Genomic DNA, 19,555 nt, shown 5'->3' with positions numbered 1-19,555 from the left:
TACAAACACTCAGCACTCACCCAACGTAAGGATTGACATAAATGGACAGGTACACACAATCACACTCCCCAAACATACTCTATGCCCCGGGTCCAGGTACCCTTGCCCCCAGAGGGGGAAACGGCACCCAGACCCAACAGATGTTACCCTTTGCCCCGGGGTGGAGGCAAGCAGACCGCCCCAGGCAGCAGCAGGGAGGCCAATCGGACAGCCAACACCTCCTCCCAGCCCCCCGCCCCGATGGCTAGTAGAGAACGGGAGAGTGTGAAGACCCCATACCTTCCTCCTCCCGCTCATGTGTAGTGTTGCTGCGTGTTGATCTAAAGTGCATTTAAAACAAGGTGCTGTCAGAGAGCAGCAGGTGTTAGCACGGCCCCTCCCGAGAACCCTCAATGTCTACATGGATTTAAAATTGAGAGGTGGGCACCGGCACCAGAGGTAGGTTTGATGCCTCCCTTGCACCCTGGTGACACACCCGCACCCCAAGGCCCTACCTGTGTGGGTGGGTGTGGTGGAGCGGGGAGAGGGAGGCAGCCGGGGATGGGGAGGAAAAGAAGGGAGGGGCAAGATGCCCCTCCCTAGGGCCAGCTCCCCCGCTGACCCCAGTAGGCACCCCCGTCCTCTGGTACCCACCAAGGCAAGTTTTCTTTCATTTTTGATGTACTGCAGAATATTTTTATAAAATCCCAGGCCAGGAAAACCACCTTCATGTTTTTCTGTGTTTTATCTTCAGCTACTTTGACACAAAGGCATCTGCTGTGACGCTCACACCTTTGATAAAGTCTTGAAAGTGTCAGCTTCCTTTTTATAGATACAAAAATATGTAAATGTACTGATCTGAATTGTAATATTTCTGACTGTCTGAGGCAAAATTTCCCAGATTCAAATCGAATTGAATTGAATTGAATTGAATCGAATCGAATCGTGGATTGAATCGATTCTAGAAATCAGCGATGATACCCAGCCCTAATCCAAAAGCACAAGTAAGACGGAGTTCCCAGAGTCAGCAGTTAGTAAAATATCATTAAAAACTCTCAGAAGTGCAGACTCTGTGCTGTGAAGTGCTTTCAAACCTGATTGAAATACCTCAAAAATATTCTGACTGTTTAAAAAAGTCTGCAGATGTGAGGACACTACTTTTCCAAAATTTTGGAGCCAAAAGGAAGCGATCGTGGCTCAAGAGTTGGCAGTTTGTCTTGTAATTGGAAGGTTGCCGGTTCGAGCCCTGGCTCCGACAGTCTCGGTCGTTGTGTCCTTGGGCAAGACACTTCACCTGTTGCCTACTGGTGGTGGTCAGAGGGCCCGGTGGCGCCAGTGTCCGGCAGCCTCGCCTCTGTCAGTGCACCCCAGGGTCGCTGTGGCTACAATGTAGCTTGTCACTAGTGTGTGTGAATGGGTGGATGACTGAATGTGTAAAGCGCTTTGGAGTCCTTAGGGACTATGTAAAGCGCTATACAAATACAGGCTATTTACCATCTTTGAAATAGGTTTGAAATTACACAACAAAGACGCATCCAAGCCAGGGCGTCTCAGCAGAGGCTGGACCACTGCCTGTTTAAAAGTTACAGGTACATCGCTTAAAGTCAGGCTGCTGTTTATAAGCCTTTGAATATAAGGTCCAATAGTGCCCCAAACTTCTTTAAAAAGCGAGGGGGAAGGACATCAGTGGGAGAGCCAGACTTAATTTAGGTGACAATTTTACCAGATACGACAGAGACTCTGGTTCAAAATGGCTAAAAACTGCTAAAGGCGTAAAAATAACAGAAGGGTCATAAGATGGGGGTCAAATATGTGCTCTAATAGTTAAAATCTTGTCCACAAAGGAATTTAAAAAAGCTTCACAAGTTTCAGCAGAAGCTTGTGTACAGTTGGATTGGGGAGGGTTAAGAACAGAGTTTAAAATACTAAATAAGACACGGGGCTTATGGCTGTGCTTAATAACACCTGCAAAATAGGCAGATATCTGGTTCTTAACAGTTTTCTGATATTTATGCCAGCGATCTCTTAAGATATCATAAGACACTTGTAGCTTGTCTTTTTCCCTTTGCGTTCTGCTTTTCTGCAGAATGATGTCGTTCAGCCACGGCTCAGACTTTGATTTAGGCCGCCTGACCTTCAGAGGAGCAACAGAGTCCAGAATGTTTTCACAAGTAGAGAAAAACTTTGCAGTCAGCTCCTCAGTGTCAGCACAAGCTGAGAGCTCTGAATCAACATTAAAGGCCTTATTAAAGGGTAGAAAACTGGGCGGCACTTGATGGTTTAAACATGCGAGAAACAGTAGGAGGACACAAGTAGTGATATTACAGGAAGAGAAGTTTCAAACAATACAGGCTCAGAAAAGACGACATCATGAATTTGAAGATTATAAACAGGTAAACCATGAGACAAAACCAGAGTGTGTCCATGTTTATGAGTGGGACCAGTGACAGACTGCAACACATTAAAAGCATCAAGTAGGTTTAAAAAGTCCTTTGCCAGAGGTTCAGTAGGACAACACACATGAATATTCATATCACCGAGGATTAAGACCTTGTCATACTTTGGCATTATTTCAGCCAAGAACTCAGAGATGTCATGAACAAAGTTGCTGTTATATTTAGGTGGACGGTAGATCAGCGCACAGAGAACAGGTGGACCACAGTGAAAAGCAAAGATCAGATCAAGAAACTGACAGGCAGGCAAAATTCTGATGGGAATGAACCAAACGGGACAGGGGGAAAAAAAGAAAGAAAGAAAGAAACTGACAGGCTTGTGACAGTTATTGAAAAGAAGAGTGGCTATATTGGTCACTGATTATTTTATATATTTTTTTTATTTTGAGATGTCAGAAATGTTTATATGTGGATTGTGAGTAGTTTTATTATTCTAACTTTAACATTTGCAAATAAACTAGTGAGATGGGAAAATGTTAGTTTTTTTCAATTAGTTGCTTAATAATTCTGCACATAAATATATATATATATTCTCTTGAAGACAAAAATTCACTTTTACATTTTTAAACATTTGAGTTTAGGTTCATTAATATTTTGGATTGACCGAGAGCACTGTCCTTGATCCGTAATTAATCCTCAAAAATACAACTTGCCTAATAATTGTGCAAACAGTGTATTTCAGATTCCTGTAAGTAGCCTCCCTTTGTTTTGTTGACAGCGCTGCAAACCCTCGGCCTTCTCTCGGTGAGCTTCATGATGTAGTCACCTGAAATGGTTTCACTTCACAGGTGTGCCTGTCAGGGTTCATTGGTGGAATTTCTTTCCTTCTTAATGAGGTTGGGACCATCAGTTGTGTTGTGCAGAAGTCAGGTTGGTGCACAGCTGACAGACATATTTCACAATTGGATCAGTGTTGGGCAAGTTACTTTGAAAAAGTAATTAATCATAGTTACTAGTTACTTCTTCAAAAAAGTAACTGAGTTAGTAACTGAGTTACAAGATTCTAAAAATAATTAATTACTTGAAAAGTAATTATTGCGTTACTTTAAATAAACATTTAACCCTCTGGGGTCCAGGGTATAATTGGCCATTTTTAACTACTTTTGATGTTTCCTCCACATTTCACCTTTAAAAACTATTTACTTTGCCTTGTTTGGTATCATTGTTATCAGCACAACCTCACATGCCTGAATTTACAGTCATGTTTTCATGTTGACATACTGTATTAACACAATTGATCTAAAATCAGAGAAAAAACATAAAATCAGAGTAGAAAAAGTTATATTTTTTACTGTAACAACCACAAACATGTTTAATGAATCATATTTCATAACTTTAAATGCAAATATAAATTGACAATTTTAAAATTATATGCACAATTTTTGCAAACAACATGACAAGCCTGATACCTGCAGGTCTGACAGCAGCAGGTGTATCACTCACCTCATTGTTCTGACACACAACACAAAACTATCCACAACACTACACACTAACTACACAAGACAACACGTCACTCCTAAAACTTCCCCCTATTCCTAAACAACCAAATGTCATGTTGCCATATCTTTTTTGATTGGTCGCGCAGCTGCTTAAAGCTGTAGTGCCCAGATTACTTACATAGACAGCAACTTTCGTGCAACTGATATAAGATGCGGTAAGCTGAACACAGCTTCAACCGTCTGTTTGTTGAAAAATAGTAACGCGACCGCACCGCATTTTCTTGTTAGTAACTGTAACGGCGTTGTAACGATAGGAATAGCAATTAGTTAGATTACTCGTTACTGAAAAAAGTAACGCCGTTATTCCCATCACTGCTGAGGATACATTCATCTGAGTCACCAGCCTCAGAAATCACAAGTTAACAGCAACTCAGATTAGAGTCCAGATAAATGCCACACAGAGTTCCAGTAACAGACTCATCTCTACATGTTCAGAGGAGACTGTGTGAATCAGGCCTTTATGGTCAAATAGCTGCTACAAAACCATGACTAAGAAAAAGCAACAAGCAGAAGAGATTTCTTTGGGCCAAGAAACACAAGGAATGGACATTAGACCAGTGGAAATCTGTACTTTGGTCTGATGAGTCCAAAATTGAGATCTTTGGTTCCACCCGCCATTTCTTTGTGCAGAAAAGGTTCCGACTGTGAAGCATGGAGGAGGAGATGCAATGGCACACTGAACCAGCATGGCTACCACAGCATCCTGCAGTGACATGCATCCCATCATTTATTTTTCAACAGAACAATGCCCCCGAACACACCTGCAGGATGTGTAAGGGCTGTTTAACCAAGAAGGAGAGTAATGAACCAAGTCGAGATGGTTTGGGATGAGATGGACCACAGAGTGAAGGCAAAAGGACCAACAAGTGCTAAGTATCTCTGAGAACCCCTTCAAGAACATTTCATCAGGTGACGACCTCATGAAGCCCATCAAGAGAATGCCAATAGTGTGCAAAGCACCAATCGAAGCGGGGGGCGGGGGCTACTTAGAAGAATCTAAAATATAAAACATGTTTGAACTTATTTCACAAATTTGTGTTTACTACATATGTGTTCATTCATAGTTATGATGCCTTCAGTGAGAATCTAGAATGTATAGAGCCATACAAATAAAGAAAACCATTAAATAAGAAGTTGTGTCCAAACTTTAAACTACTATTTTGCATGAATGTTAAAGGATTATAAGGATTTAAACTGTTACGGAATAAATATATATTCTTAGTGCTTATTTTCTGATTATATTGTTTTATGTATTTTAATAATAAAGGCCTGTATAAAGCAAGGCCAGCTGTGAGAGAGAACCAGGTCAGAGGGTGACAGGTCGCCTTAGCAACAGAGTGGAAGTTTAAGAAACAGGAAGTTTAGAGCAGAGCTGCAGAGGCATGTTAATAAAATACAGGAAACCAGACAGAAAAAGCAGAACTAGTAACACAGAATCAGTTGTTTTTATCGAAACTATGTGTGACGTGTAAAGGACCAAAATAAAATAACACCAACAAAATAACACCTATATGATATACATTTTTGGTTTCTAATGCTAGAGATCTGAAAAATGGCTTTGGGCTGTGCAGGTCTCTCTCTTCCAGAAGATGATTAAATAAAAAATTATAAATATTTTGACTAACTGAGCCGTGTTCTCTCTATTCAGTAAAAGAATGGCAAGAACCAGATTTAATAAAACCGAGCATTAAAATTGCACATTGCTTTTAAAGTCTATGAGATTATAACATCTTGAAATGAATGCTTTTAGTCTTTGTTACAATTGAAACTAGCAGTGAAGTGGAAACTTTATGAGGGTCCTGTCAATATCTGATGATTTTAGAATAAAACATTTTAGTGATGACTTATATGATTTCAAATAATTAATATTTGTCACTCACTGTGTTGGATTTTTTGGCTCCTTCTTCAGCTGGAGGACTATATCACCTGCTGAGTCCTCCTTCCCTGGAAAATAGTCTTCTGAAAGCTTCTTCCCATCGTTGTCCACCGTAACCAGTTTGATGCCTTTGCCTTCCAGAGCATCACTTTGTGTGAGGACATGGATGTCCAAAGCTGTAGCAGGGTGGTTAACATCAGAAATTTTCTCTATGTAAGACTCCAAGTCCCTCTTCTCAGACTGTGACAACAGCTCATGTGCACTTTGGATTGCCTTTTTCATATGATGCTTATAAAGCTGGTTTTCACAGAAACTTTGGGCATCGACACTGCTGAGAATGTTTCTAACAGCACCACCAGCAGCATGGTTTATTTGACTCATGCATATTTTGCTCATGATGGAGGTCATTTGTCTGAAACAGGCCTCAACATAAGAGCTTGAAGCACTTTCTGCAATCATGTTGATGAGTTCATGTTTAAAGCGTTTCACATCTGATAGACCACGTCTTCCATCCTGGCCATTCCTTTCTTGGGGTAGCTTTTCCATGCTTTGCAACAGCTGAGGAACAAAAGTGTTGTTAATGACCTTCTCCATAGGTATTGAATCCAGTGTTTGTACATTAACTTGTACATTTTCAGCTGATTTTTCCATTAGATCCACCCCTTTGAGGCCTCCTGTGTGTTGTGTTACAGCACCACACAGTTCTGAAAGTATATTAAAAACCTTAACAACCATGGTACAATTCATCATCAGGGCAGGAATGACTTCTGTTGTTATCAGATCCACTGACTGAAGCATTTGTTCCTCGCACCCTCTGTCAATTCTGAATTCACTGGACCCATTCTCCAGGGCAGTCTTTGGTATCCCTGAACAAATGAAGTTTGTGAGAACTTCATCCAGCTCACGGTTGGCTTTTATCAGTGAAAACACCTTTTTCTCAAAGATGTCCTTCAGAACCTTTTGGAAAAAAGCATCAGTTTCCCTCTCAACAGTATGAGTCACATCACTGATACATCCTTGCTTCCCCAGTTCCTGAACTGCATACTTTCCCACCTTCAGAAAACACTGTTTTACTGTACAGACAGATGTACTCTTTGCTCCTGTGATCAGACTTTTTGTGCCACTTCGCACTGCACTTCTGGCTTTCTTTAGTCGGCTGAATCCACCAGAGATCAGAGACAATCCAATAGTGATGGCCTTGGAGACTGCCCATTCAGCCCAGTCAAAGCCTCCTTGTATCATTCCCTTGATCCCTTCAATCATGTCAGATACCCCCTCACAAGTCAGCCCAAGTCCAAACTGACTGGCACCACCACATGACAGAGCACAAACAAGAACACCTGCTGCAACTTGAAGGGCACCAAGAACAAAACAAGCAAGGGCATCATAGCAGAACTCGGGCTTCTTTTTAACCTCAAAGACTATGCTAAGGCCATTTTCACAGAGCATCATCAGCTCATTGGTGGTGATTAAATCTTTATCTTTTGAAAGATGGTACACACTGGAATCCTCTACTTCTGCATCACTTTCGCTGCCGTCGAGCTGTCTCAGAGTTGTCAAGGCACTTTCAATGTATCCTTTCCAAGATTTGAAGATATTCATCCTGGCTTGCATTTGGATCTGGAGGTTGCTGTTTGTGTTGTGTGGAACAAAGGCACTCATCACTGAAAAATTACAAAACATCATCGTATTTGTTGATTCTGAGAGATAGACATCCACTGCAGTCTGTGCTTCCTCCAATAATTTCTTTGCCTCAGCTATGTAGTCTTCTGTTCTGAGGTTGAGTGTGATGTAAGCTTGATTATAAAGCGCCACAGCACTGTAGAAATGATCACACTCTGCAGCTTTCTGCCAGTAAGTCTTTGCTCCAAAGTCACATTTAGTTTTGTTCATGCAATGCAGGTCAGTTCTGCTTGTTGCCTGTTTGATGTAATCATAGAAATTACAGCTGGTCCCCTGCAGGAGGAAGTCACCGGTCTTCTTCAAGTCTTTGGTGAGGTCTTCTCTCAGCTTGCTGATGTCATCATGTCTGCTGATGTGCTCTTCATGAAGGATGAGCCACAAAGCCCAAGATTCTTTCAAAGCATTCAGTGCAGTCTGATAGTCAAACTTGTTCTGGTGGATCTTAAAATATTCAGGAACATCCTTCAGCTTCATCTTGGACAGGTCACTCCTTTCTTCCACCGTGTAATTCTTGTCAAAGTCACACAGAAATTCACAAAATGTGGAGAAGAGAGCTTCTTTAATTTCAATGTCACACTTATATTTCTCCATGCTGTCTAAATGTCTGAGCTCATACTCCTCTCTGAGATGCCTCATGGTTTCGATTGAATGGCCTTGGTACGCTGGTGCAAGATGGCCCTGGTTGAGAACCATCTGGACCATCCCTGGGTTTCCTTTCCGGGCGGTGCGTCCAAAGACCTGTTGCTCCACACGGTGACTTCTAGGAAAGTATGAGAGGAGCACAAAGAGACCTCCACACTCGTTTACCTCCTGCTGAACATTAATGTCTGTCCCTCGGCCACCGAGGTTTGTAGCAATGATAATGTTTCCCCGGCTAAAGTTTTGTTTCTCGATGTTGTGCTTCTCACTGATTGTGTACATGGTGATCTCACTGGCTTCTCTTTCTGGAAGATCCATTTTTGTCTTCAGCTCATCTGCAGTGTTGACATCTTCACAAATGATCAAAACAACTTGCCCTCTGTCTGCGGCTCTCTGTGCAGTTTCACAGATCACCTGGATCCACTGAGTGCTGCCTCCACTCACCTGAACTGCTGGCAACTCAACAAGCTTCGTATGGCGGTGAGCTGGAATGACATAGCTTGCTGTTTTGTAATGCCGTTCTAGAAATACTTTCTCAGCTTCATCCCCCAGTGTCCCAGAAACACCAAAAATGCCTTTTCCACTGAGGTACCTTTTAAAGAAATGGACATTGGACATGTAATTTGTCACATTGGAAAGCTGTGAAATGGCCAGCTGGTGCTTCATCTCCAGACACTGTTGTAGGCCCTCACCCCATCGCTTGTTTTTCTCCAACATCCCACTGGACTCAAAGTCCACAGGAATTATGGCATCATACTGATGACTATCAGCATCACTGAAACCACCAGTGTCAGCTTCAGGTGCTTTTTCAATCATGTACTCTCTTCCCGGAGTCATTCTGATGGCTTTTAAAGCATTCTCTGCAAAAAGTGGTAACCGATTCTCAATGTAAGTTTTCAAAAATGAAGGGACGATGATACATCCCTTACATTCATCCAATGATTTCACAGAACACTGGTCAGAATATTTAATTGTTGATTTTAATTTGTCCACAGCTCCTTGGATGAGGGATTCCTCGGACATGATTTCACAGGTACAGCCATTCTCCAGGAGAAGCAGGCTGACGTCAGGGTCTCCATGAGAGCTGTCCTTCCTGTAAAGTTTGGCTTTGTTGTCCATTAGTGAGTAACAATCTACAGACACATTCTTTTCTATTTTTGTCTCAAGTTGTCTCAGAAGCTTACACTGTTTTTCCGGTCCAATGTTGGCCATGATGTTCTCTGTGGCTGTCCACTTGGCATCCTTAAAGCTGTCGGTCTCTGTTTGTGTCTGACCCTCTGCTTTATTTAATTCATCCACATCCTCCTGTGAATAAAACCCCAGCTGTGCACCAAGCATCAGTAGGTCAGCTACTGAAAAATCTTCTGATTCTGAGCCAACCACTGCTTGCATTACAGCCTTGTGGAAGTGCTGGATCCTGGTTCCCCACCTGATCTCCCCCGTTTCAAACATTTCTATTGGCCAGCAGGCAGACATCATGGCCCAGATACTTGCCAGGACTTGCTCCACGTGTCTTAGGCTACGGGCTTGGTCTGACAGATATGTGACCTGCACTCCACAGTCTAGTGTCATGTAGTCCACCTCATCTGCTACCACACATTCAAACCCCCTCAGACCTCGAGTAGTCTTCTTCTCAAACTCTTGCCTCAGTATGTCTGCTGCAAAGGTACCAACTGTACCATAAACGACCTGCTGGCTGTATGCATCCTCAAGCAGCTTGTCATGATCTTTAAAAGAGCAGTTATCGATGTGTGTTGGAGGCACCGTGGATGATGTAATACCAAACATATCATATAATTTTCTCCACTCATCCTGATCACGACTTGCTAACAAAGAAGAGTTTGTCACAATGTCCACCTTTACGCCTCGTGTGGCCTGTATTGTAGCAAACATGGCTAAAATACAAGTTTTGCCCTCTCCGGTGCCAATTTCCAACAGACTACCTTTTTTATCCCCAGACTGTGGCAGCAGGAGTAGCAGCAGTGAGGCCAGCTGGCTGAGTCTTGGGAAGTAGCCCTGAACTTGTTCACCGCTTTGAGTGGTAAAGGTGGTGCATTCCTTTACAGCTCTGGATACGATGATCAGGACTTTCTTCAGAGCATCAATCTTATGATTGTTAAAATCAAGAGAATTTATTATCTTTTTACAATCTTCAATCTTCTTCACCTTAATGGGCTTACTTACATATTTGGGTAGCTCTTCTTCAATATACGTCAGGACTTTTCGCAGGAGTGACAGGATACACTCTGGATAGTTTTTGTCTTCCAGTTCAGCCAATAGTGTGTCAGCATCTTTGTCACGCTCAGCTCGGTCCACACAATGTTGGATGTAGTCTACAGGATTTTTCTTTTTCAGGGCAGAGAGAGTGTCGTTACAGCTCAGCCTGTAGGTGCACGCTTTGTGGAGGATTTTTGCGACTGTTTCCTGATCCACTCTCGAGGTCTGTCTAATGAAAAGCCTGATTTCTTTTGGTGTCCAGATGTTGTTGAAGACTATGTGACAGAGGATCTCCTTACATGATTGGGACAGCTTTGAGGACAGATCCAGAACATTTGCTAACACGTGTCTGGCCAGTGTTGGATTTTTAGCTTGTAGCTGTTCCTGCAAATTGAAGAGGAACTCAGTCTTCCTGTCTTGACCAGTCGTGAGGAAACATTTAATATCAGAGTCACCATCTAAGGTCAACTTCACAACTGACTTCAGAATGTTGAACCGCTCAGTCAGAGACAGGTTCACATATCCAGTAGCCTGATCCAAAGCCCACTGTAATGAAGTGGGGATGTGGTGCTCTTTAAAATATTGTAATGTCAGCTCATTTTGGAGAGTTTTCATCCTGTTTTTCAGTGGAATCTTCACATTTTGATCCTCTCTGATGTCATACTTTGATAATAGTTCTTTAAACTTGTCATTAACATCAGTGACCTGTATTGAAAAGGAACACAGAGCATAACATTAGTCTCAGTGAGCAAAACTGGAAGCATTGATATTATGTATAGTGTTATAGCCTATGTAACTTTTAATTGTCCATAATGTTAGTATTAAAAGGAGGTCAGTTTTAAGATGTAGGAAAAGCAAAACAAAATAAAACAGTAATTATGGGATATCATGCAGTACCCCATCTGAATAGCAGTTAAAGTGTATGCTATGCCTTCTGATGATACTGCCTATGGGAAGCATGTATAATGTAAATAGAATTGGTCCTAGCACTGAACCCTGTGGAACTCCATAACTGACCTTAGTGTGTGAAGAGGACTGTCCTTTTACATGAACAAATTTGGAGTCTATTAGATAGATATGATACAAACCACTGCAGTGCAGTACCTGTAACACCTGCAGCATGTTCTAATCGCTCTAATAGGATATTATGGTCAACAGTATCGACCCCTGACAGTGGACTCATGTCTGTGCTGATCCTGCTAGACCTCAATGTAGAGAACAAGAGATCTTTTGTAACCTGTGATTAGGACTGTTTGATGTGAGGAAAATTTAACATTGTGATATACAATATATATCGCAATATGTCTTGAGCCCCAGTGCCCCCAGTACTGAAGGCAAAGGAGGTGAGCTGCAGTTTAAGCCTCACCGAAGTCAGGTTTTTTATGTTTTTTATGTAAATGCCGGCATGTGGTATCCACAGAAACCTAGGGATGGGTATCAAAACCCGCTTCTTGTTGAGAACCGGTTCCCACTGTTTCAGTTCCTTGGAATTGTTTGGCATTTTTGCAAACGATTCCCTTATCAATTCCAGTCGCCCCGAATGACGTCACCACGTTGTGGAGCGTCATTTACCTGGCAGGAAACATGTCGCCTAAGCTGCTCAAACGCTCAAAAGTTTGGTTATACTTTACGAGGACGGATGACAAAAAGGCAACTTGCAATACTTGCAAAGTAGATATTTCATTTAAAGGAGGAAACACTACGAATATGCAAAAGTATTCGCTCACAAAACACGCGATGACCTTAAATGAATGTCATGTTTTTAATTCCGCTCTGGACTCGTGAATCTCAACCCAGCAGCAGCGGTAACGTTTGCACGTCCTCTCCCGTTAATGTGGCAGGTAAATAATCAACTAACAGTGCATATTATGTTAGCACGATCTGCCTTATTACAAAACCTACCATTACTGTGCATTTAGGTGACCATGATGAGACAGACAGACAGAGTCTGGCTGGAGTCTGGTTCTCACTGCAGTCTACCGGTAGCGTCTCCTTTCAGGCCCGGAGAGACGAATGTCACCGAGCAGTGACTAAGTTTGTGGTCAAAGGCTTGCACCCATTTGCCACAGCAGATGCCCCCGATTTTCAGTAAGTGAATGTGTTTAATTGTAGGCAGGGACATTACTGGATATTCTTGTGTAATTGCTACAGAATAATTTATGTTATACTTTGTTATTGCTACAGAAGAATATTTATTTTATTATTTTACATTTACAATTTTTTTTCCTGGGGACCCTGTGACACCCCATTGAAGAGCCAGAGGCTGTGGATCTCTTAAGATCTCACTGTTGGGTTTGTAAGGCCATGTTACTCCTAAATTTCTATCTTGTTCAAAGAGAAGATATAAAACAAAGTTCTAAGCTAGTCGACCTTAGTGTTCTCCTTTTTTAAAAAGAATCGATAAGAGAATCAATAAAGAATCGAATCGTTAAACAGAATCGAAAATGGAATCGGAATCGTGAAAATCTTATCAATTCCCATCCCTACAGAAACCTCTGAATCGCAGCTAAAACTCATATAAACCATTTCTACAACCACAGCAAAAACAACAAACAATTAATTAGTCAAAAGAGCAGTTATGTAATTTTGCAAAATGTCAACACAAACAGCAAAGCCACAAACTCAGCAAATGGCACATTGTGTAAAAGCAGAGATCTCACAGATTATTAAAGTACAAGTTCAGTTTTGGGCCCTTTATTCTTTTTTATTGTTTTTAATATATCTTCTCCCCCTCCAGCATATAATGGGCTCCTTTGAGGACATTTCTTATCACTGTTATGCTGATGAAATTCAGTTGTACATTTCTTTTAAGCCCCAGGATTTATCTAAGCTTCAGCTTCTGAATGACTGCTTAGATTCCATCAAATGTTGAATGGCTGCAAACTTGCTTCAACTCAACGAGGGGAACAGATTTTTATCCCAGATAGTGGAAGCCCTTGGTCCTCTCTCGGTGTATGTTAAATCCTCTATCAGGAATTTATGTGTTACTTTGGGCTCGACTCTCACATTTAATGGGCATGTAAAATCTCTGGTTCAATCTTGTTTTTATCATTAAAGAAATGTGGCTAAGTTAAACCCTATTTTCTCTCGCCCTTTTCAAGATGGCGCCTGTGTGTGCAGCTTGCCATCAGATTTTACCCGTTTTGTTTTTGCTAACTTTATTAACCCCTGTTTTTTTCAAAATGTCTCTGCTCTTCTGGTTCATGACTTCCAATCACTACTAAATATCCAAGCCACTTTTGAAGAGCAGTCCCGACTGGCCCCAGGATGCGAGGATTTTCGCATTCCACCTGTGCTAGAGACTGTACCACTGTTCCTCTGCTGCGATTCACCCTGCCATACCTCCAGGAAGAAATGCCACAGAAGGCAAGGGAAACAGGGTGGTATATTGGTAAAATTTAAAACCTACATGGCTGCATCACCAATGACTAATCCTCGCGCTCTTCTGGACAAACTTGCCCCGGACACCAAGTTGTTAATCTCCTGGCGATCCCTGGAATCAGTTCACCGATGGATCGTACCAGTGGCCCCGCATCTCAGCATCCGGCATCACGGCATCTGTCCCCTCGCCTTCGCAGAGGGGGACTGGATCACCAGAATCTCCGTCCTCTGGGTCGATCACCCCAGCCAGCTAGCAAGACTGTGTTTGCTAGATTGGCTCTGGTTAATGCTAGGTTGCTAGCAAACAAGACCTTCCAAGCGACGACCTTTTGAATGACTTCTTCACCGGTCGTCGCTTGGATTTTCTTCTGGTGACAGAGACTTGGCTAAACTTGGGTGAGTTGAGCCCACTTTCTGAACTTATCCCTCCAGACTGTAACTATCTCAACTCGCCTCGGACTACCGGCCGGGGTGGAGGGTTTTTTTATAAAAAACTGTTTCAACTGTCAGTAGCTAACAGCTGATGCTTATGCTCACTTTGAACTGCAGCTGTTTGAAATTCAGCTGTCCACTCTGGTGCTGTGTGCACTGGTGTACCGACCACCAAAGTACAATTAGAATTTTATCAAGTACTTCTCTGAATTCTAGGCAGGAATTATGCCACGGTATGGCAGTGTTTTAATTGTAGGGGATTTTAATATCCACATTTGCTGCTTAAATACACCGCTGACTAATGACTTCTTAAATCTTATAGACTCTTTTAATTTTGTTCAGTCAGTTAAAGGCCCAACACCCGAACATGGGCATACCTTGGACCTCGTACTGTCTAGTGGCCTGACTCTCTGTGACACTGAGATCTGCAACATTAATTTCTCTGACCACATGCCTGTAATATTTCCCTTTTTCATGTCAGTCTGTTAGACCTGATGTACCCAAATACCGATCTCGCATGATTACCTCAGATACAGCTGATCGTTTTGTTTGTTCTTATAAAAACTCTAATCATGCCTTACTTTCTAATGAGTCCTCTCAATTGACCACTGATTGCCTACCTTTTCTGTTTAATTCAACCTGCTTGGAAATACTCGATTCCATTGCTCCCATCAATACCAGGTGTCTAAAACCTAAAACCCAGCCTTGGTTGAATAATGCTACCAGGAACTCAGACAGGTGTGTAGAACAGCTGAGCAAAAATGGAAAAAGGACAGACTTCGGGTATCGTTTCATGTACTTACTCGTTAAATTATCAAAAGGCCGTAAGAGCAGCAAAAACAAAGTATTTCTCAAAGATTGTGTCTAATAATTGTCACAAACCTCATATTTTATTCAGCATTATTAACTCTGTTCTTAATCCGCCTACTGCTGCTCCCCATGTGGCATCAAAAGCAACATGTGAAAACTTAATGAAATTCTTCATTAATAGGACTGTGGATATCAGGTCTCATATTATCCCTACTGCTACCGACCCATCTGTTCACACACCAGCTTCAGTTGCATTTGACCATTTTGAGACTGTGTCCTTTTCATTACTGAGTGAAGTGGTCAACAACTTGAAACTCACAAGATGTACTTTGGATATTGTTCCATCCAATTTACAGAAAGATGTGTTTGAAACTGTGGGTGCAAGTTTGCTTTCTATTGTCAATAGCAGTCTTCAGTCTGGGTGTGTCCTTGCTGACTTCAAACATGCTGTGGTGGAACCTATTCTGAAAAGGCCGAACCTGGATCCAGCAGTTTTATCCAACTACAGACCAATTTCTTTCTAAAGTCCTGGAGAAAGTTGTCTTCTGTCAGCTTTCTAGATAAAATGGCATTGGTGAAGTATTCCAGTCTGGTTTCAAAGTGCACCACAACACTAAAACTGCTCTTTTAAAAGTTTTTAATGACCTTTTAACTTTTACTGACTGGGGAGAATTTGCCATGTTAATACTATTAGACCTCAGTGCTGCCTTTGATATCGTAGATCAGGGGTCACCAACTCCAGGCCTTGGTGTCCTGCATGTTTTAGATCTCACCCTGGGTCAACACACCTGAATCCAATGATTAGTTCATTACCAGGCCTCTGGAGAACTTCAAGACATGTTGTGGAGGTAATTTATACATTTAATTCAGCTGTGTTGGATCAAGGACACATCTAAAACCTGCAGGACACCGGCCCTCCAGGCCTGGAGTTGGTGACCCCTGCTGTAGATCATAGGATTGGAATGGTTTAAATCCTACCTGTCCAACCAAAGCTTTTCTGTTAGACTGGGGGATACATCATGCCTCACTTTCTTGTGGGGTCCCCCAGGGGTCCATTCTTGATCCAGTTCTCTTTTCTATTTACATGCTCCCCATGAGTTGAATTTATAAAAAAAAAAACCCATGGCATCTCATTCCACGGACGGGCACAAGCTTAAATCTCTGATCTTCTACAGCCCTATGTCCCTAGCAGGTCCCTGAGATCATCTGATCAGGGCTTACTTGCTATAAAACAGACTAAGATGAGAACTAATGGTCATACAGCTTTTGCCACTGTGGCCCCAAGACTGTGGAACTGTCTCCCTAAACCTTAAGAACTGTGGACTCAGAAGTTGTTTTTTAAAAACAACTCAAAACTTGCCTTTTTAAAACTGCTTTTGGTTATTTTTTTGCCTGTTTTATATTGTCTGTTAAACTTTTTTATGACTTGTTATCTTATGTGCAGCACTTTGTATTTCTATAGCACTTTTCTAGACAGAATCACAATGTTATTGTTATTATTATTATTATTGTTGTTATTATTATTATTAAGTTTCTTCATGCACCTACCAAAATTCACTGAACCAGTCACAAAAGAGGACAACAAATATACTTATAATAATATCAGTATACTACTGATATTATGATAGTATACTAATAATATAAGTCCTTAATGTATTTCGGGTTCGATAAACATTAATATGGAATCAGATTTATGCGTGTCGTTTTTCTGTGTTTCGGCCAATAGTTGTTGTAGCTCATTTCACAGCTGGTTTATTTAACCTTTTCTTTGGTGTGTGGGGAGACCTTGACGCTGAGTTTAAAACAGTCTTGGATTTGCAGTGGATGACCTTACAGCTTTGTGGAAAAAATCCATGGTACTGCTACATTTTGCGGCAATAATTTTCTTAGCATGTTTTTCGAATAATTTTGTTTGACATCCTTCTTGTGAAATTCAAAAGAAACTCCTGCTATCAGCTTCTATTTCTCTATCTTTTGTATATAAACACGCATGCTCAGCACGGTGTGCCAAGTAGAAAATTTTCTCATTGGGGCGAATTAGTGACGCATACGCAGCATGTGGAAGAACCCCCTCCCCCGCCCACATACAGTGAATCATTTGCAGAGAGCTTAATATTTCCATGGCAAGCTATACCTATACTCAGTGGTTACAATAAAGCCATTTTAACCATGGGCCATTTTCCCAATCACCTGACCTGGTCCTGAGGATCATTGTTTTAAAATCAAAAACTTCAAATACCTGCACGCCCCACCTAACTCACCCTTATTTCAAATGCATTTACATGGGTTACATTTACATTTCCAAAAAGATTAAGATCTTAGCTTACAACCCTACCTCATCCCGTTCTATTCCATGCTCCTCCGCCACAAGCTCATGCAGGACTTGAGAGTGCTGCTGGTGGTAATGCTCCTGGGCTTTGAGGTTTAGCTCCAGCTGAAGCCTGTCGTGTGCTTCAGAAAGCAGTTCCCTCAGTTTTTTATTCTCCTTTTCAATCTGCTCTTGGATTGTCCTCTTCCGGTCCAGCGCTACCTGCCGCCTCGTCTCATCTTCTATTTTCCTGCGTTTCTTCTGTTTTTGGCATCTCTCATACTCTTGTTTCTGGTCATCAATTCTTCCTGCAGGGAAATGAATGACTCTTATAGTTAATGAAGTTTGCTTTAAATTAGTAAAACAATAAAGATTTATTTGAACTTGTAAACTGGTCTCTACCACAAGCTGCACTCTGCTGTGTTCTATTCAGTTGAATTAAATTCAGTTTTATTTATATAACACAAAATAAGTATCACACTAGAAGGTAACCTGTAGGATGGCAGGCGGAACGAGACACATGCCCTTTTGTTCACATGTAAAATACACATAAAAGGAGGGACTGTTAGGGTTGAACATTTTTCTTTTTTCTATTAAATAAAGCTGTTTTAATTATGTTATTTATACACAATGCAGTTGTGCTCATAAATAAGTTGGCACTCCATGTTTTGAGAGTAAAGAGCTTCATTCAGCATTATTGTCTGGATTTGAAATATTGAAGAGTGGACGCTGAGTGCAGAGGGGTATTTTGCAACACGCTTACACACACTGATAGCGTTTATAATAGGTCTCTGTGTCAGAGAGTCCGGACAAGATATCCTGAACCAGACCTAAAATAAGCAGAAGAACAATGAATAAAAACATTAGATAATCAAGGCTATGCAGGGTGTTTTTGTGTCCATGTCTCTCTGAGTTCAGGAAAAAGAGCAGATAGGAGGTCGAGGAAGTAAGCGGATGTGGACTGAATGAGGAGGATTCGGAGCAAACTGCCACGTTTGTGTTGGGATAAGACAGCCATAACAATCTTTGTTATTGTCTCACTATACAAGCTGTAAGGCCAGTTTCAAGGTTATCTTTGATAATAATAATAATAATGTATACTTTATTGATCCCCATGGGGAAATGTGAGGCAGACTATTATATCACGCAAAGGTCCAGCGCTGTAAACTTGTAATTTCATTTGTTCATTTTTTAGGGAATTATCTGATTCTTGTGTCAAGTTTTGGTGCTTAACGTTATATTATTTTTATTATATTCATGTAAAAACTGTTCAGACATTTGTTTAGGCAAAATGATTGATTAGGTTTAGGTGATAAAACCTAAATAGTCGTATTAACAAATCTTCAGCCTTTCCTCTTAAATTTCAAATCACTCTCTCCAACGTGTGCAAACACACAACCAGGCACTTATTACTCATACATACCAAAGTTTGCACAGCAGTCAGCAATGACATTCAGTCTTCCATTGACCAGTTCAATTTTTTCACCGTCATCGCTTTCTCTTAAGGTGTACGGAGCACTGTGACCTGCACACCTGAGGTCCCACTCTGAGTGATCTCCATATCTAAAATGGAGGCCCTCAGAATTGAATGGAGGTATTGGATGTAAGTACTTTCCTGTGCTATGGCCATGCACTGTACGAACACCCTGTAAACAGAGAATGGTGGGCATATAGAGACGCATAACATCACAATGGTAAAATCATTTTATATACTGTTTTCTAACTTACCCCTCTACCCACACTAGAGTAGTGAAAGGCATAGGGAGTCTTATTATGTATTGTAAAGGAGCTCCCCATGGTCCAGGCTCTGTAAGAAAACAAACAGATTATAGTTATTATTCTTAAAGTAATATTTATTTATGAAGTGGTTCTGTATATATCACAAGCTGCTCCTCAGAAAACAAACTGAGTTAACAGAAAACCTGTTTGTCTGTTCAGCAGTTGTCATGAGTAGCCAACACTGGAGCTGTGTGAAAAATAAAATCTTATCTGGAACTTGGGAACAGATATGTTTACTCAGGTTATGGTTCAGCAGCAAACTCTGGGATCAGCTGGCAAGCTTAAAACCCACTCTGTGGGAATCAGTGGATTAGCCCTCTAAGGAGAAACCAGAGTTTTGTGGCCCCTGGCCCAATCCCTTTTTGTCCCCCATAAACCCCCCACCAGAGCAGCCAAAGGTTCGCCATCGAGCCCCGCCCCCAACAGAGCAATCGAAGTCACATTGCCCAGCCTCGCCCCCCTTAGTTCCTCCTTACCACCTTCATGCCCTGTCTCCGCA

General features: G+C 41.6%; 1 protein-coding gene across 1 annotated transcript; it reads right to left on the bottom strand.

Moving 5' to 3' along the window:
* Positions 1-5,273: 5,273 nt before the first annotated feature.
* LOC120438064 lies at positions 5,274-19,089 on the bottom strand. Its single transcript, XM_039608515.1, has 4 exons — positions 19,006-19,089; positions 18,701-18,923; positions 17,305-17,585; positions 5,274-11,051 (listed from the first exon to the last, which is right to left on the bottom strand). The coding sequence occupies exons 1-4, from the start codon at positions 19,072-19,074 to the stop codon at positions 5,808-5,810; spliced, it is 5,817 nt and encodes a 1,938-aa protein (XP_039464449.1). The 5' UTR covers positions 19,075-19,089; the 3' UTR covers positions 5,274-5,807.
* Positions 19,090-19,555: the final 466 nt, after the last annotated feature.

The sequence above is a fragment of the Oreochromis aureus genome, linkage group 3, assembly GCF_013358895.1.
Source record: "Oreochromis aureus strain Israel breed Guangdong linkage group 3, ZZ_aureus, whole genome shotgun sequence".
Classification (NCBI taxonomy): domain Eukaryota; kingdom Metazoa; phylum Chordata; class Actinopteri; order Cichliformes; family Cichlidae; genus Oreochromis; species Oreochromis aureus.
Note: the sequence above shows the minus strand (reverse complement) of the source record. Positions and strands in the feature narration are given on the sequence as shown.

Excerpts from the sequence above, each read along its gene's own strand:
- LOC120438064 (XM_039608515.1), bottom strand. The coding sequence starts at position 19,074 with ATGGGGAGCTCCTTTACAATACATAATAAGACTCCCTATGCCTTTCAC. Across the intron at positions 18,924-19,005 it reads ACTCTAGTGTGGGTAGAGGG|GGTGTTCGTACAGTGCATGG; the intron begins GTAAGTTAGAAA and ends CTCTGTTTACAG. Across the intron at positions 17,586-18,700 it reads TGACTGCTGTGCAAACTTTG|GAAGAATTGATGACCAGAAA; the intron begins GTATGTATGAGT and ends ATTTCCCTGCAG.